This window comes from Gobius niger, assembly GCF_951799975.1.
Source record: "Gobius niger genome assembly, chromosome: 1".
In the NCBI taxonomy this organism is placed as follows: Eukaryota; Metazoa; Chordata; class Actinopteri; order Gobiiformes; family Gobiidae; genus Gobius; species Gobius niger.
Window position 1 is genome coordinate 57,139,411 of NC_136852.1, and position 26,763 is coordinate 57,166,173.

The 26,763-nt window shown below is 41.3% G+C and overlaps 2 protein-coding genes and 1 long non-coding RNA gene across 4 annotated transcripts; 1 reads left to right on the top strand and 2 right to left on the bottom strand.

Moving 5' to 3' along the window:
- The first annotated feature begins 1,965 nt into the window (after positions 1-1,965).
- On the top strand, positions 1,966-26,276 carry LOC306973536. Its single transcript, XR_013793568.1, has 3 exons — positions 1,966-2,465; positions 4,076-4,225; positions 26,111-26,276. It is a non-coding gene; the product is annotated as an uncharacterized lncRNA (long non-coding RNA).
- LOC306973302 (T-box transcription factor TBX5-like) lies at positions 7,569-19,407 on the bottom strand. Of its 2 annotated transcripts, XM_079570208.1 has the most exons (10): positions 19,102-19,407; positions 17,909-18,210; positions 14,554-14,697; positions 14,345-14,439; positions 14,124-14,243; positions 13,178-13,325; positions 12,270-12,422; positions 11,222-11,313; positions 10,228-10,475; positions 7,569-9,410 (listed from the first exon to the last, which is right to left on the bottom strand). In XM_079570208.1, the coding sequence occupies exons 2-10, from the start codon at positions 17,930-17,932 to the stop codon at positions 8,827-8,829; spliced, it is 1,608 nt and encodes a 535-aa protein (XP_079426334.1). In that variant the 5' UTR covers positions 17,933-18,210; positions 19,102-19,407; the 3' UTR covers positions 7,569-8,826. The 2 variants fall into 2 exon arrangements, with proteins under 2 accessions (XP_079426334.1, XP_079426335.1); XM_079570209.1 differs by lacking the exon at positions 19,102-19,407 and having other exon boundaries at positions 14,554-14,719; positions 17,909-17,923.
- plekha2 (pleckstrin homology domain containing A2) lies at positions 19,871-25,167 on the bottom strand. The gene is made up of 12 exons (XM_079570316.1): positions 24,924-25,167; positions 23,797-23,948; positions 23,635-23,691; positions 23,107-23,155; positions 22,903-23,000; positions 21,979-22,119; positions 21,836-21,910; positions 21,693-21,761; positions 21,538-21,608; positions 21,356-21,419; positions 20,882-20,959; positions 19,871-20,797 (listed from the first exon to the last, which is right to left on the bottom strand). Exons 2-12 carry the CDS (start codon positions 23,935-23,937, stop codon positions 20,375-20,377), a joined length of 1,266 nt encoding a protein of 421 aa, XP_079426442.1. The 5' UTR covers positions 23,938-23,948; positions 24,924-25,167; the 3' UTR covers positions 19,871-20,374.
- Positions 26,277-26,763: the final 487 nt, after the last annotated feature.

Consider the following 26,763-nt stretch of genomic DNA (forward strand, 5'->3'; position numbering starts at 1 on the left):
CCTTTATTGCCCTGGCATTTGTTGGCTTCCTCAAATGCAGGGTTCACTACATGTTTAAACCCCTCTGCACGAGAGAGGTTGTTTCCAATGACTGGTATTCAGGTTTCTGAGGTTGGTAATATCTCCAATTATTTCCAGCAATCATTTTAAACTGAGAAATTAGACGTTTCAAGTGACAAGTCTGAAATGCAGAGTTTAAAGCACACTGCTCTTAATGAAGATTTATAACAGATGTCCGATTATGTGATTGGTATTTTTTTGTTAAATTTTATATTCAAAAGGAAAAAAAGTATTGGGGAAACTATAGTGTTGTTTTGTCATTGGAAAAGTCACCCACCTTTCCTGTTTTTATAAACTAAATGTGTGGTGGTGGAGACACAAAATCCAATTATTAAATAGTGTTAATAAAAAGGGGAAACACTACTACAGGGCTACATGGTTGATATTACAACTTGATTTCACAATCTGACGGTTCAACTTGATTGACAGGTGTAACAGTTTATATAATGTGTGATTTCTTTCACGTTGAGCACCAGAATCACACGTTTCCTCACACCTCTCATGCTGATGCTTAAACTCTGACAGTTCACGCAAGTGCAAGGTTACATAGTCCTCCTTTGCCTGGTGTGGCAGCCACGGGCCCATCTTGGCAGTAGCAGTGGCTGATTTATTAAAACGGTAAACCACAAATCCTTTACAACATTAGGCCATGAACATTTATAGAGCTCTGTGATGATAAACAAAAGCATTGTGTCAACACTTATAAACTTTAGACACATTTCAAACAGAGGCTTTCTTGTGATGGTAACTAAGAAACAAACATTAGCACCAATATAAAATGGAAATACTGCATGCTGGGCTTTTTTTCCCTTTGCAGATACAAGCCAGCGTAAGTGGGGAAGATGGTGAAGATGGTGGCAGTGGAAATGACAGCAGCTGAACCAGTAAAATGCATCTGCTAATGCAAAAGTCTCTTAAACACCTACATAGAATGAATGCATAAAACTGTGCAGAGGCAGGAAAAGGCAAATCAAGGGGCAATGAAGGGGAAAACAACAACACATATAGCTGGGAGCGGAGATGCCACTGTATCTATTTTTGATGAATGTATTAATACTAATGGAACAACCTCTTATAATAAAAGCATCTTGTGTCAAGTGATACAGTGTGAGGCTGAGGAGATGGAAGCATCACACCCTTGTAAACACCAGAAGACCTTTTAACGACAACACTGGGATAATGCGTACTCCAAAATAGTCCAGGCCATGTCATTGTCCATTTCTTCCGAACATACTCATTTCAATATTGGATAGGAACATCTCAGGCTTAAAACTGCATTTCACAATAATAAGCCTCCATTTTATATTATTTTTTATTTATCTGTCAGCATATACTAAATAGCTTTTTGTTTTTTATGTCATTTCAATGTATGAAAGTATAGCATTATGTTACTTATTTATATGTAATGTTCATTTAGGTTTGTGCAATGGAGCCCAAATTTAGGTCCCCAAAACTTCACATTGGAGCCAAATGAGGTTATGTATATTTATTCATTTTTCCAATCCAAGAAAGAGGGTGCGTGTGAAATTTGAATTTTAAACTTTTGGTCCAAGCTCATCTAACAGTTTAACCAGCATTCCCATTCTTCTCAAGGCTACATTCATAAGCACGTGTTATACTTTTAGGGAGCAATTCTGTCACGGCAATGTAAATAACAGTAACTAGTTACTAGTTCATGACTGATTAAAAAACGTTGGCTATATAATTAGATGCACAGTGCTCAAAGGTTTTTGGGTTATTGCTTTTTTTTCTACAAATGCCAGATTTTCAATATACTGAAGGTCGAAACGGTTTAATTCTTCTTTATAATCCACACTGCGGTTTCCCAAACTGGAGAAAGATGTTGGATTCACCACTGTCTCTCTAAAATAGGGTTCACTGAGAGTAACGGGGCGAGTGCATATAGTGTGGCTTATGGTCTCTGAGCAGTGGGCGCACACTCCGCATCTCCACACTTGAATGAGCAGGTAACAAACATTTAGCCATTCATAATTAAAGGTCAAAAGAGGTCTAAACAGAAACTGAGAGGAAGTCTATGTTTATGCTAATGCCTTGTCAGACAGAGGGGGCAGCGATTCACTGACACCATCTATTAATAATGAGACAAGATGCAGATATGCACAGGGTAGGCACCAAACAATGCTTCTGCCGTGAGCCGTGGTCCCTGACAGGACGCTGAGTGAGTGCTTTGAGAATTGGGCTGTGTGAATCCAGTGTTTTTGGGGAATGGAGTGTATGAATGGATTTGTTTGTTTATTGATGTTTGTGTTTGTTTCACACCAGTGGCCTTGTCTAAGCTGTTTGCAAACAAGCCCAACAATCCTCTCCAGAGAGCGCAAGCAACCGAGAGACTGAGGGAAGAGGCGGGACGTCCTTTAAGGCACTGGCAGGATTGTTCCTCTATGGTACTTGTCTTTGTATCTTTAATTTAGAGCGATATATATTAAAAGCCAAAGTTTGGACATGTACAATGCAATGTTAATAAATTGTATATCACTGTAGAAGGACTACAGGATTCAATTTAATCATAATCAAAGAAGAATTGCAACATAAATGGTCACAATGATCAAGTCCCCAAGACTACTTATGTAGGGAGCATCGTTCTCTCTGTTCTGCCTCCATGGGGTCTGATTTTGGATAAAAGGTAACTCATTGGTTCTATCTCCAAACAAACTGAAATGCAATTCACAGGTGCTGGTCCTATAATTAGAATATCATGGAAAAAGTGCATTTACTTCTGTTATACAACTTAAACCGTGAAACTAACATATGACAGACTCATTACATACAAAGTGAGATATGTATAACCTTTATTTGTTATCATTTTGATTATTATGGCTCACAAAAATTTGAATATATAAAAAATTGACTGTAAGCCATAATGATCAAAATGATAACACTTTGCATGTAATGAGTCTATATCATATATTCGTTTCACATTTTAACTTGAATTACAGAAATAAATGAACTTTTTCATGATATTCTAATTATATGACGATCACTGTGAAATCTAAATCTTAATCTGAATTTGAAATTATTATTATTTAAATTTCTTTATTAAATCACAAATTGAATAGGCATTGTACTACTTGCCCGAAATATTGCATATTTTCCAGAATCGTTCCGCCATAAGGATAATTTAGTTACACAATTTGATAGAAATATGATGATTGATGTTGGTTCAATGGTTGATTACAGGTCAATCCATTCAGACAATTAGTTTTATCTTGGCCAACATACAACTTTTATTCTAAGGCTACATTATTGCCAAAATTGCCTGAGTGAGTGAGTGAGTAAATTTATTATGGTCTAAACTCATTTAAAATTTTCCAAACACTTTACATACGCGTGATTCACAATTGGCAGGGTCACTTTTTAGGATCAGTGTCACAGAAATGGTTGAAAAGTAGCCGGCACATTCATGAAATTGATTAAATGCTTTGACATTTTCCCCACAATTATCTTACTTTATCTTTATATGTACAATGCACTGAAATAGGGCACACCACATTTGGTTCCACCATACTAAAAGAATATCCGGTACAGAGCCTTAAGTCACCGTGCTCCATAGTTCTTCCAGAGTTACACATGACGTCATCCTCTGCTGATATGTGCTTATGCTTAGATTGTTCTTGTTGTTAGTTTAAAATGATAGTTGCTACTACTCCCTGGATTTACAGTACAAGTGCAACTGATCTGCCTTAAAAGACCCAACAACTCTCCAACTAATAGTCTCATTTGGCTCTTTGTCTATATCAGAAGACTGTGGGGGCCTCATTGCCTCTAAGCTGTGATCAAACAAGCAGAATGAAGTCCTGCTGTTACTGATATCATTATGCTGTGTGTCATGTCTGGACTGCGCCAAGTTAGAGCCGAGTTAGATATCGATCGCCCTTTCATTTCAGTGATTTGGTCCGAAATATTTCTCAAACGAGTCGTCTTTCCTTTTTGTGTTTGGACACTTTTGTCTTTTTTGTCTGGTCAAATGTCTCCGTAATTATGTGTGCGTGTGCAGGATTTGCGTGCCTCTCTGGTCCTGTGGCTGTAATCGGATGGGACATTGGCTCCATGACGGCCCGCTGCCCCCTCCACCACCCACTGAGGGAGCGCCTCTATCCTTATTGCCCTGTCATGTGTGTTGGACTGCGACTCTCCATAACCGGCTGTGAGTATAATGAGCTACAACTTATTGTTGAAGGGCACTAAGAACTTTGCTGCTTGGGATTCATGAAAGTGTAGAATTTGACCAGTTTATCTGGAGGAGATGGGTGGGGGTGGGGTGGGGGGGGGGGGGGGGGGGGGGGGTGATTAACTTGCATTGACGAAAAATAACCAAACAGAAAATACACATGTTGAACCTTTGTCTTGCCACATCAATCTTTCCGCCTTAAAGTGCATATGACTGGTTTTGATGCTTTTGAAAATAGGACTTGTTAGAAGGATCTGTTGTAAGTAATAATTATGATTTTATTTCAGTGAAGCAGCGATTTTAAGGAAGGGAAGAAAAGTTATTTTTGCATGAATTCTTAATTTAATGACAGAAAGTGACATAGATAAAGGTAAATGAGCAGATCGACTCATTTCCCGTTGACTTAGCATGGTCGGCACGGCAACGGTTTAGAATTGTTGTCAGTGTCCAATAAGGAAGTGAAACTATAAACATCACAACGATGGTCAAACTAAAGAAAGCTGGGTAAACGTTCTCACGAAATCTTAAATATAGTTGTGTCTAATGTGTCACTTTAAATCCTTTCAAATGACATCGGTAGCGCCGTTGTGATAGAGTAAGTTGAGTCAGTTTATTTGTTTATTCTGTAGTGGAATAACATTTAAATTGACCTGCTTCACCTTAATTCACTTTTGCTGATAGAGATGACATCGAGCTTCATGACAGTTTTTATTAGATGTAGATTGGCCTCGCAATTACAGAGATATGAATTGTAAAGTGTAAAACGTCTGCTTCATGACGTTCAAAGGCAAATTCTTAACACGATTATACATATCACTTTTTTTTTTAAGCACAGTTTCCCTCTTTTATGTGTCTATTATTGATGCTTGGGCACAAAAAGTGACCCATGAAGGAAGTTGAAGACCCATAAAAGTGCCACTTCACAGGTGCAGGTTTATGATCGATACTTGGGCATTGTCGCATCAAACTGACTCATAATCACAAAAACAAACACTCTTCAGGCTCTTTAAACCTTTGGCTCGTAAGTGAATTAGTGCTAATGTGAACGCAACGTATTCAGCGCACTTCAAACCAAAATATTTCTGCTGTTGTACAACAATTATTCGAGCAGCGGGACACCGGTCTTTGTAGTGTCTCGAAGTGAGAGCCGGCCCCTGATAAAGCCGCGCTATCGGGCAGTGGTTACCGATAATCAGCCATCACTGATCAGGTTAGTCTGAGCCCCCTGACCCCGGCCGGCCTGTCTGCTGTTAGTTTGACCTCTGGCCTCGCCCCCTTTGTTTTTCAGACGCTAAGCACCCACCCACACATAGAAGCGCGCTGTCGTCTCGAGCCTCTTATCCTTGACAGCCCCTGTGGTCATATGAAGATGTACACAGGCGATTTCCGAGTGGTTTCAGCCATAAACTCTCATTTAGGGGGGAATTAGCGTTGGCCCGAGTCTTGCTATGATACTGTGCTTAACGGCATTAGTCCATTCTTCAGGCTTTTAAATAACAGCAGGATGGATAGTGTCATTCAAATAAACCTCTGCAATCCGACTTTCTAGCATTGTAAGTAATGACCATGAGTTCATTGTTGTACTTTTTTTTTCTAAGGCGACATAGTGCTTATTGATTCAAATACATACTACCCACAGGAACATTAACATTAAAACATTACAGTGTTTTTGCATCAATGCACTTTTAAAAGGGACACATTACCATCTCAGAACAGACTAATTTAAGAGTGGATAACACAAAGATTATGTAAGACGTGTGCACAGGGAAATAGTCCCAGTGAAAATCTGTGACTGCTCTGTGTCTGCCGCTGCTGAGACAGAACACATCAAACCTATAAATGACCAAGACTAATCAACTTTAGCAATTACACTCCATCTCAGAGCACTTATTCCACATCAAATGGCATCTCTAATGGTGGGGGCCACACAAATCTCTCTCATTGACCTGCAACTCAAAATACACCGTTTCAATTATATCAGTTCTGGAATTTAATTATGAACATTTTGTTAGTATTTTGTTCTATAACCGTATAGCCTTATTCTGAACTGACTGGTGCTATGAAATTTAGGTCTGCAGGCGCAATGTGACATTTAAAAATGTCATCCTCTCTCAGAACACATAATGTTGAAGCACCATGAAGTGTGGTTTTGATTGTATTTTCATAAAAGAGGGAAAGATGGTGTATGTTTAGGTGACTTTGGCAGAGGCTTCACTTAGGCTCTTTGATCTCTGGGCTTCATCAATCCACTGTCTCACAATGTGGGTGAGAAAGTTCGTCGCTGATGGATTAAGTGCCTTCAGACATATGTTTGCATTGTGTTTAATATTACTTTACCACTCCACGAAAGCTCTTCTCTCACTTTTCAGCTGAGCTGTCTTACTGTACATACAAGTATTAAGCAGTGTCATTTATCTTCTGAGCTGAGGTCCCCCAGTCCCTTCTTTCTCTCTCCCCTCTCTTCCCAGCCAAGAATTGTCTGCAATGAAAGGTTAAGGAGGAACAGACCCTCTGAAGAGTCGGCTGCTTAACCTCTGCCCTTATGGTGTACAAGAGCGAGAGGGAAAGCAAGGACTGTGAGTGCTGTAGTTCTCATTTAGATTTTGGAGTTTTGAAGTTGCATGTCTTTATAGCAGGTGCTGCATGTTAAACTTCAGCCTAGAACAGAGAGGAGACAAGCTGCAGGTGTAACAGTGTGTACAAATCCCAGAGTATGAGAGTGCTAAAGATGAAGGGAGCTCCCTCCTCTCTGAAGGCAGCAGGTTGTCCGTGAGGGGGTCCAGCTGGTCCACAGTGAAGATGGCAAACAAGCTGTCGGAGATAAGAGGAACGGGACATGGTATGCGCACATCCCAGAGCAGGGCACTCAGCGAGGGCTGAGGAGGGTCCAGGTCTCTGGACTGGATAACACTGTTAAGACTTTACTCGGTACGTCCCGTGGTGATGAATGGGATTACACGAACACACACTCAGGAGAGAAAGCAGGCTACTGCTCTTATCAGCTTCTTCATAAAGATACAAGCATTAAAATGCTCGGCACTTAAAAGAGTTTCCACACACTGATGTCCTGTGCACTAAAATAAACTCTGTGGGAATGTTAATTGTTTTCTTAGACAAAGAACCTGCTGACTGGCTTGTGCAAACATATTTGAAATTTATTATTTTTAATATAAATTTGTCCATTAAACAGACACCATTTGTAAACTGAAGATAGGAGCAGAAAATAAAGTTTGACAAATATCTCTGAATAACATTGTTTTTCATGAGTCAACTACAAACTAATATTTACAAATTCAATGTAATAAATACTGGCAGGAGCACTGCTATTTAAATGTTCTCCTAGACATTACATTTCGCCCCTGCCCTGCTCCCCACACAAACTCACGAACACAAACAGTATATTACACATACACATCTCAACACTACAGGATGGAATGACCAGGACTGCTCTCTATTTACTGATGAGTGCAAAAGCACCATGGTACTGCAAAGGAAGACAGGAAAAAACAACTTTACAAACAAAAAACCTCAATAATGTCCACAATGAGAGCCATGTGTCATATTTACTGGATGAGAGAATGTTGAATGTAACTTGGCCATGATAGTCAGAAAACTGTGCTGCATGAGTTTGACATATAAGTGGAAATATTGGGCTGAAGTTCATCAGCATGATCATATTTTCAGAGTGGTGTTTGCTGAGCAATCCTTGCGTGTCAGGGATCATCTTTGGACTGCTGAATAATTCATGGACAAACAGGACCGGGTCGACACACGCACACATAATATATGCTGCACGTCTGATACTAACTGGCTCTCAGAGGAAGAGAGGGAAGAGCTTTATGATTGGTCGATTTTCAGAGAGGAGAGGAGCTGATTGGTCAGCTTAGGGTGACTGAGAGGACAGCAGTGACAGCTGTGTGATGCTGAGTTGTGCATTTACCCAGAATGCAGTGGAAACAGTGTTTACAGGTCTTTCAGCCTGTAGCATGGTCCAAAGTGTTTATCTCCATGGTGCAGTGCCTGAAGCTACTTCTGCCTCTGTCTCATTGAAATTAACTCGAAGCATTCTTAAACTGATCTGACATGGGCTTTACATACAAACACACACACTTGCACTTACAAAATAAATGCCTTTCTCTATTGCGGAGACAAAGAATGGAGCAGGACTTGGTCCACTCAATGAAGTGTGTGAAGTGTCTCCTTGAAGCTCTGCCCTGAGAGCTCTGGTCATTTTGCTCAGTAAATGTTACTGTCTGACAGTGAGTCACAGCTCACATGGTTCACCTTGTATAACCTGGAAGTCACTGAGACAAAAGAGAAACTGTTCATGAACAAGATTAGACCACAGTGTAAACTTTAAGAAGACACACTTTTAAAATACAAATACATGTTGTAATGTGCTCTTGCAAAGTCTTCCCAAAATATCCTTCTGTTAAGTCCACGTCTTCATCCAGGACAATTACTGTGGCGGGACAGAGAAGCGGAGCTCGAGATGACATTTTAATAACAATAATAGGACAATGATATAATGAGGATAATCCAAAAGCGTCAGTTTCTTGGTTTGTCTTTAGGGTTGGTTAGGAAGCTGCACTCCACTCCGGGAGCCCACAGCGCACATGTGCGTGACTTTCCAGCGTGTGGTACAGAGGGGGAGACATGGTGCTGGTGTAGCGAGGATACTCTCTAAGAGGGGAGCTGAGCTGTCGGCTGTGGATGTTTTGAGAGCTCTGAGTTGGTCCTGTCTGGTTTTGGTAGGCCTCATGAGCCATGTGCTCTCCTAGATGTGGAGAACTCTGGTGGGCTATAGCACTGAGTCTGGAGCCTTGAGGACTAGAGCTGTAAGGGGGGTGGGGGGTATATGGGTATGGGTCCATGTTGGTCACATTCGAGGGCACTGGGCAGCTGTATGACCAGGATGTACAGTTGACATCATCTAGTCTGTTCTCTGAGCCAGCAAACATGCATGCTTGACGCTGCCCCATTTCTGAGGTGTATGGAGCATCAGTGAGACCCATGGCAATGTTGTTGTGCAGCCCAGGAGGTGGAGGGAGAGGGAAGGAGGAGGGGTGGCCATAGGGCTCTGTCCCACTTGGAGAGTCCCCAGTGAAGGCTTTTTTATACGGATGCCGGTTCTCAGGAGAGCACCTCTCCTCCATAGCAGCTAGAGACAGAAAACACTCCATCAGGCTTGATAATATGCTAATGTTTATGCCACGTCAATTGATTCAATGACATCCAGGTAAATAACAAACAAAATCATATAAATTGGCTTTTAATACTTAGAACACACTGCATTAGGCTATGTCTAGGATGCAATAACTTTTATTTTTCTGTGAAGCACTTTGGTCTTCCTGGTTGTTGTTGTTAAGTGCTATATAAATAAAATGTGATTGCTTGATTGATATAAATCTGTTTATTTGAGCTAGAATTGTTTGGTATTTGCCTGTGTGACTCTGAGCAATTTTAACATTCTTTCAAATTATTTGCATCTTATGGAAAATTAGTTTCCAACTTTGGCCCTGGAGAAGTGATTTGGCTGATCCGGTTGTTAATCTATATTTTTATTTAATTTAACATTTTATTTGGTCGGGACAGTGCATGATAATGAACACGCATGAACACATGCATGTAAACACGCCACACCGGATTGTAGCCGTGGGCTAATTTCAATCCTTGGTCCCCCACTTGCACTCTCATTCATCCTGGCTTATTGTATATGTTTTAAGTGGTAAGGGAAACCGGAGCAGACACGGGGAGAACATACAAACTCCTCACAGAAAGGCCCTGTCCGGGGATCGAACCCCGGACCTTCTAGCTGTGAAGCACAAGCGCTAACCGCTGTGCCACCATGCCGCCTAAGAAGTCAAGAAATATCCAGCTGTCTCCATTTATTGAACTTTGTTTATGTAAAATTGCATTTTTTGCTACCTTCTTTGGTTTGTTCATGCTCAATATTGTGTTGACCGAATGAGGCGTACCTTTCCTCTTGGAGCAGTGGTAGGCCTGAGGCCCGGGCTGCAGGTGTGGTTGGAGGAGGCTGTAGTGAGCGGAGGGAGGGCTGATCATGTGCTGCGGGCTGTGAACGCTGAGCCCAGTGTCGCAGCTGAACGGTGACCGGAGGTCGTCTGGAGAACCCCTCAGACACCTTGTCTCTGCACTGAAGGGGCTTGCGGCAGGACAGGCCCTCTGCCGGACCGTACTGCGCGGAACGACGGGGTAGTCTTTACTGAAACACATAAGGAACATTCATTGGGTATAGATTCCACTGTTTTATGTCCAGTAGTCTACAGCATGTGTCCCCGCTGTGACTGAAAAAAACACTATTTTTTTTATCAAACCTTAAATTTCCCAAACCTTTTTTCCCAGTATATTGAATATAAACTATCTTCTTGCTTTGTATTGTGTTTCTGATCAGCTGCTGTGCCCCTTTCAGCTCTGATTCCTCTCTGCGCACACTGCCCTCTTGATGAACTCTGTGGTATGTAGGGACAGCGGGCCACATCTCCCTGACTCTCGCTCTGATAGTGACACACAAACACACACACGCAGCTCGGCTCTGAGATAATTCAGCTCTAAAAATAAACATCCACCCGTGTGTCACTTCAGATATACTCCTCTGTGCTTTCTCTAGATCAACCAAACAAGCTCAAAACACAGTGCATCTCAATATGACTGATTTGGTCATATCCAAAATGCCAAACATTGTGTGAACACCATGTAGTTAGTTATTTTGAGTTGACAATGTCTTTGATAGCGTTTGTTTTTAGTGAAGACCTGCTAAAACTCTGCTATTTCTAAAACGTTTCAGACTAAATCTTCAGGTGACAAAGGCTAAACACAAAAAGCTACGTTCATACAGTCATGTCTTGCTCCATATGTGTCCAGTCATAACAATCTGTCCCTCAGGTTACGGAAAATAGAAGAGAGAGACAGGAGTGTGTCGCAACATCAAATATCCAGAGCTGCACTCACCCCTGTAGCTTGGCCATACGGTGCAACTCGTTGTCGTCGCCACCTCTGAAGCCTTTAGCAAAAGGATTATTCTCAATTTTAAGCTGTGTGATCTGACAATAAAACACAGGAATGGTTAAAAAAGCATGTGCTATGTGTTGACAGAGTATCAGGCAGTGACAACATGTATTTGTAAATGTCCGTACAAGGGGGCAGAACTCAAGACTCAAAGGGATGTCTGTCAATCATGCAGATGTTGACAGCAGAATTGGCTGATCATCACCCATCGCGGACTGAGGCTGAGGGTTAGATTTAACAGTTTGTGCCTGCTTCAACAGTTAACGGCCAAAGCTTTAGGCCCACAAACATGCAAGCTTTGATGTTTTCTCACAAAGAGTCGAGCAACCGTTTTAATGACACAACGGTCAAGTCCATTTTGTCGTAAAACAGTTACAAAATGAACGAATGAATGAAAAGAAATCCCAGAAAAATGTAGTAAAATGATCTTAATAGATAATATGATTTTTTTATGTAATTAATATTTGAATATTTTGATGACTATTACACAGCTACTATGGTTATTAATGAAGGTGGAAATACAGACAGCTACATAAAATAATCATGTTTTCTTAAATGCATCTGTGTTAATTTTTTCATTTCATTTTATTTATGTGGCAGTATAATTTGTAATGAAATTGGATGTAGTTGTGGCTGTCATGTGAAGACTCAGTGTGGCTTAATGCGTGGCAATCTGTCTTTCTAAACATCAAGGCGACTGGAGCAGCCAAGATCAAGGGAATGGAGCAGGTCATTAGAGCAAGACTCTCACACAGTCAAGTCTCCCTCTCAAAAAGTACATACTCAGAGGAAGAATGAGGCTACTTTTGGGCACAATCGCAACTCAGCAAGTAAAATACAACAAAAATTCATATATTGAAATGTTTCAAGGAAACAAACCGTTAATAACAGCAAGACTTAGAAACACTAAAATGTTTGTTGATACTTTAAAAGCGGTAAACACATGAGCTTGCCCTTAGTGCCACAATAACTGTGATAAAGACGATGTTACCTTGTGGTTCTGGTAGGATGTTACAGCGATGAAAGCAGTCTCTGCAAAAACGTGGGTGCAGAACGCTGTGTTTTTAGACCCAAAACCATTATTCTCGTCCGCTTTGACAATATGGAGGCGAGGCTGGTACTTGTGCATAGAGTTCAGTATAATCTGCACGGAACAAAAAATACATGGTTCAAAGTAAAACTTAGCACAATTGCATACATTAGAATGCTCAACAATAAATGCATTAATAGTTAAAATAATGCTGAATCACCACCCAACTTGTGTCTGTTAAAACAGATTGGCCTCTGTCATATGACATACTTTGTGTGAAAAATTGTATAATTTGTAAAATGCTCTATTTATTTAAAATTATTATAATCATCATTTTTTACACACAAAAAATCACAAAAGACAAATGTACAAACCTCTCACCAAGGTAAACAATAGTCCATAGTCTGGTGCTAAACGTCAAGATGTGCGTCTTAATTTATCCTGCTAAACGATATTCTAATTTACTCAAAATGTTATTGGCTTATGAAAAGGCCAATGGTTATTATTTTCTTAACAATACAATTGTTTATGTCTTTTTTTCGGTTGTTGTTTTGTTTTAACTCGGCTACTGCTCATAATCCGTTGATACATTTTGGGACGTGTGTGCCCTGTTTTTGTACCAATGTCGCTTTGTAACAACAAAGCAAAATGTTCTCGTCAAAATATAGCCTTACACTGATCTATGGCCTTACACTCACGCTACAACTATTTTGTCTCTGTATAAAATGGACTTTAATACAATCCTAATTGCTGAACTTCTGTAAGAAAGTGTTTAATGCTCCCGGTGCGTAATGGACGCTCCGCACTTTGCGCGTTGCCTGTGCTTTTGTTTTTTGGACAAAAGTGAAATTGAATGTAGCCTTACTCACATGTCCGAATGGGTCCAGATGGTTGTTGGTTAGTTTTAGCTTTTGGAAAGACACGAGTTGGCGGCTCCAGTGCGCTCCCGTGGCTGGAGAGTCCGGATGGACGTATAGCCTCCCGGGCATCGCAGGCTCTGCCTTCCCCGTTACTGACCTGGAGGCACAAGATTTTCTTTTGACGCACATGCAAATTGTGTAACAATAATGTGGTTAAATCTTGGTGGTGGAAAAATAACAATAAAAGTCGGTCGCCATTATTTTTGTTTAAGTAAATATGACCCAGTGCGTAAATGCGTAAATATGGCCTAGTCAACAAACACACTTTGCTTTCATTGCGCGTTGACCTGTTGGGGTTATCCACCCCACGTGGCACACACAAGGCCTCGATACAAGCCTATAGTCAATGGATTTTCTCTGCGCGCAGCCTTTGAAACTACAGCACGTTGAAAGGGGGATTTAATCCAGTGTGTGCCGTCTGTCCGCCCGGTGAACCCTTCATACTGTGATTTAACCAGCGGGCAGACACGGGGGGAAACACGGGGAAGTAGGCCATCCCAGTCTGCAAGAAGAACCCGACCTTTACGCTGAGCGGGCAAGGATAACGTCAGAGCAAACTAACAAGCACAGCACAACACAACAGCAATTGACCAAACGTGTAACTTCGCGAATCGCGAACGTTTATACATAAAAATTTTTTTTTGCCTATTTGATAAATATTTTTCTGACAATTGGCACAGTTAAGGCTCGACTTGATTTGCCATCACAAGGTTTCTTTAGTTGCCCAATGCCGTCTTCATTGGGGGAAAAATAGGCCTCCAAAACATAAAACAAAAAAAGGAAAAACGTCTTGCCCTATAGTCAGACCAAATCTTAGTCGATGTTTAGTGAAAGTGTATTTAGGAGTGTTGAGTTCTGTGTATGGGTGAGAGTGCACTGGGATTGCAGAACTAACCACTTGTTGTCTGCAAATTTATAGCGATGATCGTCCGCGGGCACGATGTCCATGAGCAAGATGTACTTGGTTTTTGGGTTCAGTCCTGTGACCTTCACTTTGTAACTCGGGAACATGCGCCTGATCCAAACACATAAGGCACAGTCATAATTTTAAGCCAATTTTTCATGGCAACCCAAAGTAGGTTTTGCCAAGGCCTACACGCTATTTTTGGAGCTTACCTTCCTGCCTTAGTGATGATCATTTCAGTTCCAACTTCATCGAACTTAGTCCAAAGATCCCTGTCATGCAGAAACACTTTAATCCCCTCCATTCCCTGTAGAGAAAATAATAATTTTAATATATGCCTACAAGAGTGTGTCTGAAAACAGTAACTTTTATTATATTATTAATTATTCTCATCACAGGCTTATTCAAAGCTTTCCATTACCTGCTGGTTGGTGGTTGTCTGGGGTGATGCTGGGGAATTTAAAGAGTAGTTTTCATTTTCCTGCTTGGACTCTTTTGGAGATTCCATACAGTCTGAGTCTGGACACTCTTCAAGGCCAAACTGGTCCCCGCCGTTCGCCATGTCCTGTCACACACCAGGCGCAATACTTTGACAATCATTTAGCTACAGCCAATTAAATAAGAGTCTATCGTTAAGAATTATTGTAGCCACATAGGAAACATTTTCATAGATTTATTAATTTTTAGGAGGGAGAGGGGAAAATACTCTCAGCATTTTGGTGTAAATCATTGGAGTCACAACATGGACATCACTGAACAAAGCGGGAACGGTTGAGTGGGCTAATCGTCAGCTTTGTTACACAGCACGCGCGTCTCTTGCTCTTTTACGCAATTTATTAGTTTATTATTAATCATAAAGTATTGGCCTGAATTACTGGATTACACTGTTTCAAAAGCTAATAGATACGTTTTGAATAGAACCTATTAGATATTATATTATATCTTAGGCACCATTCCTAAAGTAGTTATTAGCCGAATTGATTAGGCTATACCTAATGCCCAAATTTCACCGATTTGGACGTTGCACAGAACACTCTCCTGTCAGAGCCTTCCCTGTGCTTAGGTCCTTACCTCAAAGTCACTGGCGTGTAGTTCTCACAAATAGCATGCGCATCCTGCTTTGCACATCGAAACAAGTATCCACCTTTGCAACTCTGTGTGTAAACTCCCCGAAGAGCAAACAATGGTCCGTGTTTGTTTATTCTCCTCGGACTGTCCTGTGCCTAGTCCATTTACGCGCAATGCGCTCGCTGCCTCCTCCTCAGGTCCGTTGATTAAAGCGAGACACGTTTATTTCCATTGATCGGGTTTTCCTCCGCTTTGACCTCAGCGCTCGTGGTGTCTGGACAGCGCTCCTCACCTCGGTCATTACCAACGGAGAGAGCCCTCCCTCTGCGCTCCGCCATAGGACGTCATGCAAAGGCATGAGCTGCTACAACTTGCGCGTACACGGTCCAATCACAGAGCAGCTCATGCACGCGTAAGCATCCCCACATTGGGTCCCACACATGAGTTACTTCTAGACAGCAATGGTTTCCCCTAATTGCACAACTAACTGTGTGCGCTCATCAGTGTCACATTTCTGCAGAATATTGACATATGTGCCAGAAAGTAATTAGGCAACATTAACACACTTTCTTGTCACTGGGCTATTAGCCTCTTTTTAGATATATTATTTATTTAGTAGCCTATTGTGTATTATCCTGCAGCACGACACTGTGGCTTGTAGAGCTGCAAAAGGTTAGGCTATTTTACCATTGCTGTGGCGTTTGTGTGAGATTAAGAGATTGATTGGCGTGGAGGACAGTAGCTGTTGACGCGGACGCGCATCACATTGAGTGGATTACATTGGATCCACCAAAGGAATCTCGAATTGAACGGGTCACCGAGAGGTCAGCAGCTCCAGATACCGTGAATAACGGAGTTGTGCGTTAATTCCGCTTCTTGTTCAGAGCAAATTGTAACCAAACATGGTGTCACTCCTGACCAGGTTTGGTGGATTTCTTTTAAGGCCAGCGCGTAATCACTTTCTATAAACAAAACGCTATAACGATCTTCGTTTTGTAGCAAATTGCGCAGACAAGCCATAGGGTCTAGCAAAGCGCCGATATGTCTCGGTGCCCTGAGTGCGCGCTGTCTCTAGGGGTCCGAGTGTGACACAGATGAGCCTTCATTTTATTCGAAATGTAGCCTATGTTCAGTGTAAACGTGTTAATGACGTTTCCACCAATTTTTTTTTTCTTCTTCTTCTTTTTTAACTGTTTGGATATGACACAATATATAATGTCCTATTTAGAACCGATAACAGAGCAGGCCTATATTCAATTTCTAAAGGCACAGCCTACCTGCCAAATCTTCATTCGAGTATAGGCTTATCCATAAAGGCCTTTGGGCGATAAAGTCGATCGTTTTTCAAATCAATGTTTGACCAATTGATGCCAAGGTTATAATTTGTCATGTGCGTTATTCCCGACATTGAGCGAATTGTTTTTAATAGAGCGTAAAGCGTAAAGACCAGTTGATTTGATTCATTGCATTTGCCTTCCTATAGCTTACTTCTGTTCTCAAACCTATGAGCCGTTTTAAACGCTATATCTTTACCGCACAGCACGCGTTTTCATTTCACTAAAGTGCAAAAAAAAAGAAGAAGAAAAAAGTATAAAAATCTTTGTATTTTTCTTAACGTGACAACCAGGGAAGTCCCACAAGATTTCAGAAACTCTTTTTCTGGAGAGGAGAATCTATTGTATGTATGTTAGTAATAGGGGAACATTACGCAGGGAGAACAAAGACACAAGAAGGCCCTAGACCGGGACATTGGGACCTTCTTGCTGTGAGGCAAAAACACAAAACCTAAATTAAAAATAGCTAAAACAATGTTGTTATAGACTTTGCCTTTAGGCCACTTATATTAACCTAGAGCCTTTATACAACTCACTTAAAGCAAATAGCCCAAGTTTAACCCTTTAATCGACTAGCCCTACATGTAAGTAACTTTTTGCTGTACTTTTGCAAGTAGTTTTTACATACAGTACTTTTCACGTCTACTTGAGTTGTATTGAAATATCTGTACTGTTACATGAGTAAAAGAAAAAGTAACTCGTAACAGTGAGTACTAAATCACTGAAGAAACTGATGCGTAAAATAGTTTTGTTCTGTTCAGGCTATTCTTCATAACCATTCCTTTATTAAATCATTTTTTATATTATTTTCTTTGAAAATACTACATTTTTCACATGAGTTCATGTCTTGTTTCTCATAATTTATGCCACTACTGAAACACGAATCAGACTAAATAGAGGTATTATATGGGCTATACAATGACGACCAAAGACTGTAGGGGGCAAAAGGTATAAACAATAAAAAAATAAAATAAACATACTGTAATAAAAAATGTCTGTGTTTGCAAAGCAGGTTTACAGTCAGTGCAAGTAGTCGATAAAGTGACGCAGATAGATTATTGTACGTAGTTTTGAAAGAGGCTATTGCACATGTTACTGTGTTGTACAGTCTGACAGCAGTACATTTTTACCCTTACTTGAGTTCATATTTGGGCCTCTACTTTTTACTTCTACTTGTAACTTGAGTAAAAATACTTTAAAGTAATGTTACACTTCAGTAAATATTTTGGCTTAATAACTTAATATGTTGTATTGTTTTGTATTATAGCCTCCTTCAAGATTCTCTTAGACCAATAGCTCCAGGGTAAAGGTAGACATTATTGGCATGGTATATTCATTACTCTCAGCTCCACAGTGGAGTTTGCATTCCCGTACCTGGAATGAAACCGGACGGCTCATTATTGTTCCATCGTGGTTAGGGCTGAGTGGACCCTCTGTTCTGGGTCTGGAGGAAGTGCTGAAGGGGTCCCAGGACCGCCTGCACTCAGCGGCTCCATCTCGCACACCTTTAGCCAGCCACAAGCCGCATGTGTGTGTGGCATCGCGGGGCAAGGTCAACTCATTTCTCTGCAAACAATCACATCACACAGGGCCCAATACATTCCAACCCCCCTGCATGCGTGCCGTGTGTAAGGTGGCCTGATGTGGGAACCTTTCTGCGGGGAGGGGTGTTGGCTCTGGTCCAAACGAGGCCCGGTATATGCAAAAGGAAACCGAGAAGATTGTTATTAAATTCAGGAAGATTATACCTGAATTGTCAAGATTTCCTAAGAAGATAACCTTAATAATATAGCACAGTGTAGTAGCCTGTACCACAGAGCGCTATTTGAAGCCCGTGTGGTGATTCATCATAATTAGAAAATACTTTTAAACTTGGAATCAACTCTGCATAGGTATTTTACAGCCAGTCTATGTAACGTGTTGTCCGTTTTTCCAATGGGCTTGTACTGTTTTGTACCTGTGCAAGCGGCAATAACTTGTATTCTATTAAGTATACATTTTCTGCTGCCATGGCAATCCTAATTGTTAACTGTTTGATAAATTCAACTGGTCTTTAGTGCTACAGCTCCCTCTAGCGGATAATTAACGCAAACAGAATCAGACTTGTATTGCCATTGAGGACAGGTTCACAAACTAGGTTTTTTTTTTCTCGGGACACACGTGCAGCATAAGACATACAACACAGCATGTAGATAAAAATAAGCTATAACTTGCAGCATCGAAAATGTAGTGGAGTTTTATATTAATTACTGTTTTGTTTTTTGTTGTTTTCTTTAAGAACATTTGTGTTGTGAATTCCAAGTATTTGTTTGAACAAAGCTAAAATATTCTCCCGTATGGAGGCGCATGACAGAGTTGGAGGTCAGCAGTCAGAGCAGAGGTATGAGGAGTCAGTCATGTGGGAAGATTAACATTTAGGGAAGTGTCTGTGCAGACTTTGTCACTCACATGTGTCAAACTCAAGTGCTAAGTGACCTTTTTCCTGCTCCGAACAATAAATGTAACCTGGAGGGCTGTTTATAACAGTGGTTTTGGATGGAAGTGCTCAGCCAGACAAAAAAACTCACCTTCTGTTCATCAATAGCACCTCCAGGAGAGTTGTCTTTTCCTCATCTGAATACAGCTGACATTTCATGTGCTCCCAGGGCTTTTGTACTGACTCACAAGCTGTAAACTGGAGTGGAGGCATTTACTGCTCTGGCACAGTCAGCTCCAGGAGGCAAAGCGGGACACGGAGGTCATCAGATGCACCTAATGGGTCCTTGCACTTGTTGTGTGAAACAATTCACTTAATCACAGCCTCAGAGCCCACACTCTGTGCAGTGAGTGCACAGCTGCTCTGGTGCTCCCTGTGTTTCGTCATGATCATGTAAAGGTCAGATGTGTTGACCCAAACCCTCTACACAAGCATTAAATGTATAAAAAGAGAAAAATTCACAACCTCAAAAGCTTATGTCAATCAAACACTTGCCACTTGCAACATAACATCTTTATATTCAAAACAAAAAATGCAAAACCAAAACAATGAACAAAGCATTACAACTACAAGAACAGATTGTACCACAATGAGATGCCTTGACGGTCCTTTATAAAAGTGAAATGCAATTTAGAAACAAAAACACATTAAAAAATAGTTAAGTGCACAATCACAACTCAGTGGCACATTCCTGCAACATGCTGCAGCTCAAAATTATATTCTCAATTTTTTTAAAGCCGTACTTTAAGAAAGTACTTTCTCAACACAGTATTATAATTCGATCGGCGCTTTGTTGTAATATTGCAACAATAAGTACTTCTATGTAGCCTACTGACAATTAGTTTATGTAAAAATGAAAATAATATTTTTTGCCATTTTATATTTTAGTAATAAATAAGTTTGGACAATGTTAAGGCACCTGCATGTTTGAGTGTCCAATTACTAATCATCTGAAACATGTTGCCGTCTGTAACAAAAATACTTAAAAAAGATGTATAAAATTGCTATTGCTACAATCATATACCTGCCAGGCCTTCAAATACTGATCTAAAATAAAAAAAAATTGAGTTGCAGTGAAGCTAAGTGCAAGGGGAATAAACGCATGTGCCTTCATTTCTAAATTTGCAAGGACAATTAATAAGTATTCAAGTTTTAAAGAATGTTGATGATCAAATACTACATAATCATTTCACATTTAGCTAACACATGACTTAAGCAGTTGTAACAACAGCAGTACCTTTTACATCCAGCAGGAGGCGGCACACAACAAGGCACTGGGACTCTCACAGTGTTACAGGGAATACTTCGTTTTATCAGTCACTTTCAGAGTGCCAGCGTTACCCCACTCTGGAACAGACCTGGATCTACACATCTGTGGTGCGAATGCTGTCGTCGTCCAGGCTGAAGGGGAAACTACAGCTGCTGTGAGGCTGCGGCTGAGAGCGGTGCCTCCGCCGCTCACTGGCCACATCTCCAGACGCTGCCACCATCCCCAGGCCCACAACAGATGGCCCCGGGGCGGCGTTCGCAGCCACGGGCAGGACAGACAGGGAGTTAGAGGAGGAAGAGGTGGATGAGGACGTTGAAGAAGACGAGAGAGAAGGTAAAATAGGCAATGAGGTGAAGGCGCAGTCATCCTCCTCTCCGTCCAGAATAGACGGTTCCCCGGGGGGCACAGGGGTCCATGGCTGCCAGCCCGGAGCCACGGAGCGGGACTTCTGAAGCACTGGTCTACGCTCCTCAGCCAGACTGCAAGAGCCTGACAACCCTTTGTGGCCCCGAGATCTCTGAAAGAAGCATCTTCAGTGAGAAAGACACTGCACAAAGATGAAGTGGCGGAAAGATGAAATGGTGATATGCCAAATAAATACCTTTGAGGCACCTCTAAAATTCTGAATTTTCATGTCAATATCGCTGATCCACTCATGCATTTCCTCAGGAGAATCTGTCTAAATGATATATGCACATTGTTTTACTCATTTATAAAGCATGACATTTTGTTTACTATGTAAACATAATTTTCAAATGAACATTTTTCAGAGCAGTGGTTTAAAATTAATTTGAAAAGCACAATCAGTTTGTGGCATTACAAGACTGGCTTCCACTCAAATTAATTGACTTTTTTTTTGGCTTGTTATTAATATGACGCCTCCACTCTTGTCTACAGTCAGCTGTTGTCCCAGGGGAAGATTCCGGATGTTTTTGTTGGTATGGAGGCAGATGGCTTTCTCAGTTACACAAAAACAAACACTTCGCGCTCCTTAAAAAGGAACCACACATCTGCAGCTCATAGACCAGAAATGACCCGAGGACACACTTGAAGAATATAAGCCAGTGGTGTCTACCTGAATGTAGAAGGTGCGGGAGCTGGTGATGATCTCAAATAAATTATCTCTGAGTAACAGGTCCCTGTCAGGCACAGACCAGTGTTACATAATGCATTACTCAAATAACTCAATGCTAAGCACATGGGGCTATTATAAAAAGCTGGTCCCAGTGTGACTGCAGTCAGTCACAAATGACTCACCCTGACTTGACGAGACACTCGTGGACTTTTTGAATGTCCCTCAGTGGAACAGACCGAAGAGGCTCCTTATCCTGCATGCATTAAATCCACTCACAGTTAAATAGCACAATGGACACACAAATAGATAAAGTGAAACATTGTGTCCAGCTCCTCACCGTATCAGACTTGTAGTAACTAACAGCATTATGATCCAAGGTAAAAAATCTTCTTTTCCAGCTTTTCCTCTAAAACAACACTCACGTGTGAGCATAAAGTTTATATTTGACAACATTATTACACAAGGAATACAAGTGCTCACCACATTTCCCTGTTTCACACAATAACCACACCTCAACACACCCGGCCTGCTTCTCTCTCTGAGCTCATCTTCACCCTGAAACCACAACCATCAGTTAAAATAATATCCTGCAATTACTAAATAAAATCTGCTACTGTCAGTACCAGTATAGGAGTGTGGACCACGACTCCGCCGATGATCTCGGTCTTGTAGGCCTGTTGTTTCCTCCCTGCGTTCTTTTGCTGCGGATCTGTGATGATCGCTGTAACATCGGGCCGGGTGGGGGCAGATCCTGGCTTTGGAACCTGTAAAAGGCATTATATATGCATTAATAACAAGTCATTACTTGTCATTTTGTGTGGCATTCAGTTTAATAGACTGTTTGAAGGCAACATATTTCTATTAATTCATTAGGAAACTGCCTGTAATACAGCGCTTCTGAAGTGAGTAAAAGGCGGTAAGGCCCCTCTCACAAAGGGAAGTGAAAGCTCCAGCGAGCAGCAGTGCTTCCTGCGTCAAGTTGCAGGTGAGACAGACGCTGCGTTATATCCTCTGCTATCAGTGGACATCTGGATGCTACTAGTCAACAAAGCACAGGTCATACTACAGATGAACACACAAATTTTATGCAAATGTGAACCAACTAAAATGATCAGGGTTTACACATGACAGCAATACTTTTTTAATGCCAAAACATAATATGTTTAATGCCACAAATGCAAAAAAGAAATCTACGCATTTATAATTCCTGAAGATTTGTATCCATTCCAGTAAAAACTACAAAAAGCAAAGTGGACACAACGGGAAACTTTTGAGTAGGAATTGGTGTAAAACGGATGGAAAATGAACAGAAATGTTTAACAAATCCTGCCAATGATTGTGTTTTGGGACACATTTTTGGCATTTCCAATACACTTCTGCCCGTTCAGATCACAAAGGGTTAAAATAACCACACACTGCAGCTTCCCCCATCGAGGTACAAAAGAAATCCCTTACCATTAACCGCCTGCCAGTTCACTAAAACGTCCGCTGCATTTACCTTCCTCATTATATCATTTTACGCTGTGTGGCCGTTGTGATGTACTCACAGTGATCTTGCTGGCCTTGTTCAGAGCAGCCACCCAGTCTCTCATGTCCATCTCATCATTGGCTTGGAGGAAATAGCGCCTGGAAACGGCATTTATAACTACAAAAGCAGAAACAGATTTCATGAATACCACAAACTCACCATATTATATAATGCTTCACATGTGCAATTAATATTAGTGCTATTTTGTGCTTCTGTTTCTTACCAAAGCAGAACTCTGTTTTGGGTTTCTGCTTGGCCGTGGCCTCATTTACCTGAAGAGAGGAGAATTGTATATATACTTTTACTGTCGTGTTAAGGGAGGAGTCCTCCGTTTAGTTTTTGTGAAAGCAGATGTTGTTATCTCTGGTCTGATGGAAGTGTTTTAACATCTGGAATCTTCATAGTGTCTGGTTTTCCTCGGAGCCACATGAGACTCAAGGTGATGGCTACAGATAACTTTTTAAAAGTGCTTCAGTTGGTGTGCATTCACAACATGCAAAAATGAACAATAGCAGCGACATCTCAGTACAGCATATAGAGAAACATCCATTTAAACTATACATTATTGTCCCCATGCATAGAGAAAATCATCCACTGCTTTGCCCCATCCTTCACCGACGCTGGGGCAACCTGACATGACCAGTAGTGCACAGTGTAGCCCCTGCGGTTCAGTCTCTAGCGCTTGAGCAAGGATGAGATTAATATTCAAACATCAAGTCTCCATTATAAAACAAAACAAAAAAGCATTTACCTTGGAGATGTAGGTTAGTTTTAGGCTGCCCACAGCGCTGGCTCCGCGGGCGAGATTCTGCAGGCAAATGTAAACACACAGTAGTATTGGTCCATAGTCCAAGGTTACTGTTACTCTGCACCAAAGCGGTCATTTCTGCCTCCTGCTCTTTATACTAGGCACCTGCGGGTTGTCCATGTACCAAAGCAGAACATTTTCTTGCGTGTCCAGGATGAAGTATCGTCTCTGAAAGCGTCCACTGTTCTCCTTCTCCTCTATGTCCAGGAATCCACACACACGGTTGAGCCTGTCCAGATACGGCATGCCTGCAGCTGCTGTCACATATCACAAGGTTCATAACATCGATCAATCGCCGTTTATTTCAAAGGCAAAGAAGGCAAAAGCATTCAACAGGAAAGTTGTAAAACACGGTGAGAAGATGACGGGCTTTGAAATCTTAAAATCTGGAAGTGGCCGTACTGGTTGTGGGGTTGCGGCTGTCATACATTTAGTATTCAGATTAAAACACACGCATACAGTGCAACAAGATAGAGACCAACTCGCACTCAGCAGTTTTTCATGTGACGTGATTGAGGTCGTGCAACAGAAAAACCCCGAAGCCCTGGGCCCTTCACCGCAGCCAAAAATTATAGAGTGCACTGCAGAGCTGCGCGCACACATTTCCACTGGTCAGGCGAGGAGAAGCAGAGATGGTAAGACGCTTTTCAACAAGATGTCAGTGGCTGCATGTGAATCACTATCCTCCTGCAGTGACTGAGGGATTTGTCAGCAGCGAGACTGATAGGTCAACACAGTGGCATTCTTCTTTGGGATGGGTTCGTGAAGTTACAAGGAAACGTAGGGGACTCTTAATTCTTTGAAGAGTCCTAAAAAGGAATAGCTGTTTACATGGAAACGTTTCTTTTATTGCACAATGACATTTATTTACAAAATCTAATGAAGATTTTCATATTCATATCTGACATAGTACAGTGTAGGCTACACATATCAGGCTTCACAAAACATATTATAAGCTCAATGAATCTGTGTTGGTATAATTGTAAAAGCTGACTGTCTTTTCAGAATGGGCATGAAGAGGACATTGTGACAGCAGATGGCCACATACACCAGTGTCATTACCAAGCTGACAATGCACGTGACAGTAGCCTATTAAATAAATAGACACCGTCCCTCATCACCTACACTGACTCAACAGGACCAGCAGACATGCCACACCTTCCTTAATCCCGCACCAGGGTTAGAGAGAGAGAGAGAGAGAGAGGGACAAAAAGTTTTCATGTGGGACATACCCGCGGTGTTGTTGGTGGAGAGCTCAGCGCGCGCCACAGCCAACCAGCGCCCCCGCGAGCTACGAAGCACCGTCACACAGGACCGTCCCGCCTGCGCAAGTTACATCCATGTCACACACACTGAGCTGTATCAACTTTCTCTAAAAGCGCAGGGAGTCGGTGCGTCCATCACAGAAGAGCGCGTCACTCTCGCCTGGTTGTTTCAGCTGGATATTAGAGACAGATGAGTTTTCCGGGTTGCTCGTTTGGTTATTAGAATAAACCAGCCCCGGATGTGATCTGTGCGATACACGGCCCTCCTCCTGCCGCTGTTGTGCTGTGTGTGGGACGGGGGCGCTGACTGCCAGAGAAAGCCTCTTCTCTCCACTGCAGAATGGAGTTTCACTCATAGTTTAATATAAGCTGTGGGACTTTCATTGAAGGGGATTGTGCTGAGAAAACAACATGGCACTTTGGTGGGAACCAGAGGTGGGTAGACCATCCAAAATATTTAACGCAACGCTACTTTAAAATAATTTTACTCAAGTAGAAGTAAAAAGTAGTGGTCCAAATATTTGCTCAAGGAAGAGTATAAAAAAAAAGAAGTGTGAGTACTGAGTAACAAGCATTAAAAAATGATTCATTTGTTTCTCAAACATTATGAGAAACAAAATGTGAAATAATGTAAAAAAAAGTATAATATTTTAAAAGAAACAAATAAAATCATTATGAAGAATTAAGTAAACAAACATGAAGCCTGTTTTACATGTCCACTTATCTTTCCACTAAATCTTCCACTTATAATTTGCTCACAATGGCTCGGTTACTTTTTCCCCTCAAGAGTACAGATACTTTATTGTAATACTATAGAAGTGAAATTAAGAAGTACTGTATGAAAAAGCTACTTGCAAAAGTACTGTTACTTCAGAAAGTTAAGTACATGTACTTGAGTAAATGTAACTGAGTACTACCCTAACCTCCGGTGTGAACCATTGATGGTATATTTTAAACCTTATACTGTCAATGGTGTGAACACATCTGGACCAAACATAAATGACCCTATAGTCCCTGTGCCCAATCCATATTTGTGTCAAGAACTCTCAAGTTTTCACAGGCAGACCGTGACCATCCCTCTGAAGCTCCACATCATCATCAAACAAACACCCCTTTGTCAGCAATTATTCAAGCTATTTTTTTCTACCCTGTAGGTCTGGATGATCGAGCTCCAGATTCTGACCATAAACCTGGGTCAGGATCTTCAGATGGGCGCTGAACTGCACCTGCCCACTGCTCTGGACAGGTAGCTCTAGAGGCAATAGAGGATTGGTCAAACACAGAAGGCAGATTTAAAGTAGGTTACTTTGCCTTACTTTAACCTTAAGTTGCCCACATGACCCTAGGGATGAAATAAAGATGATGATTGTTCATAAAATAATAAATTCTGTGCAAAAGGGAATCTCGTAGAACATACTTTTTATTTCTATGGAACTTACCACCAATAAGACATCAAAGTTTTAGACTATTCTTCATCTGGCACAGTCCTCTAGTTGGAGATACATGTGTGGTTTCCTCTGGCAGTGTCTACACATGGTTCAAACCACAGTTTCACAACGTAAGCCCTGAGATTTCAACACTTTGCTCTATTCTAGCCTATAGGCCAGTACAGGGATTTGCAGCAAGCCAATCAAACAATTCACTTCACAACTCAACTTTGTTTCTTTGTATTTTATTTATTTATTCAGTGACACGTATACAGAATTTCATAACTACACATGTTTAACATCATTTCTAACCTCTTGTGCAAAACGAACAAACACGACGCTGCTCTAGCTAACTATGTCATTGCGGGTCTGTAGTAGCC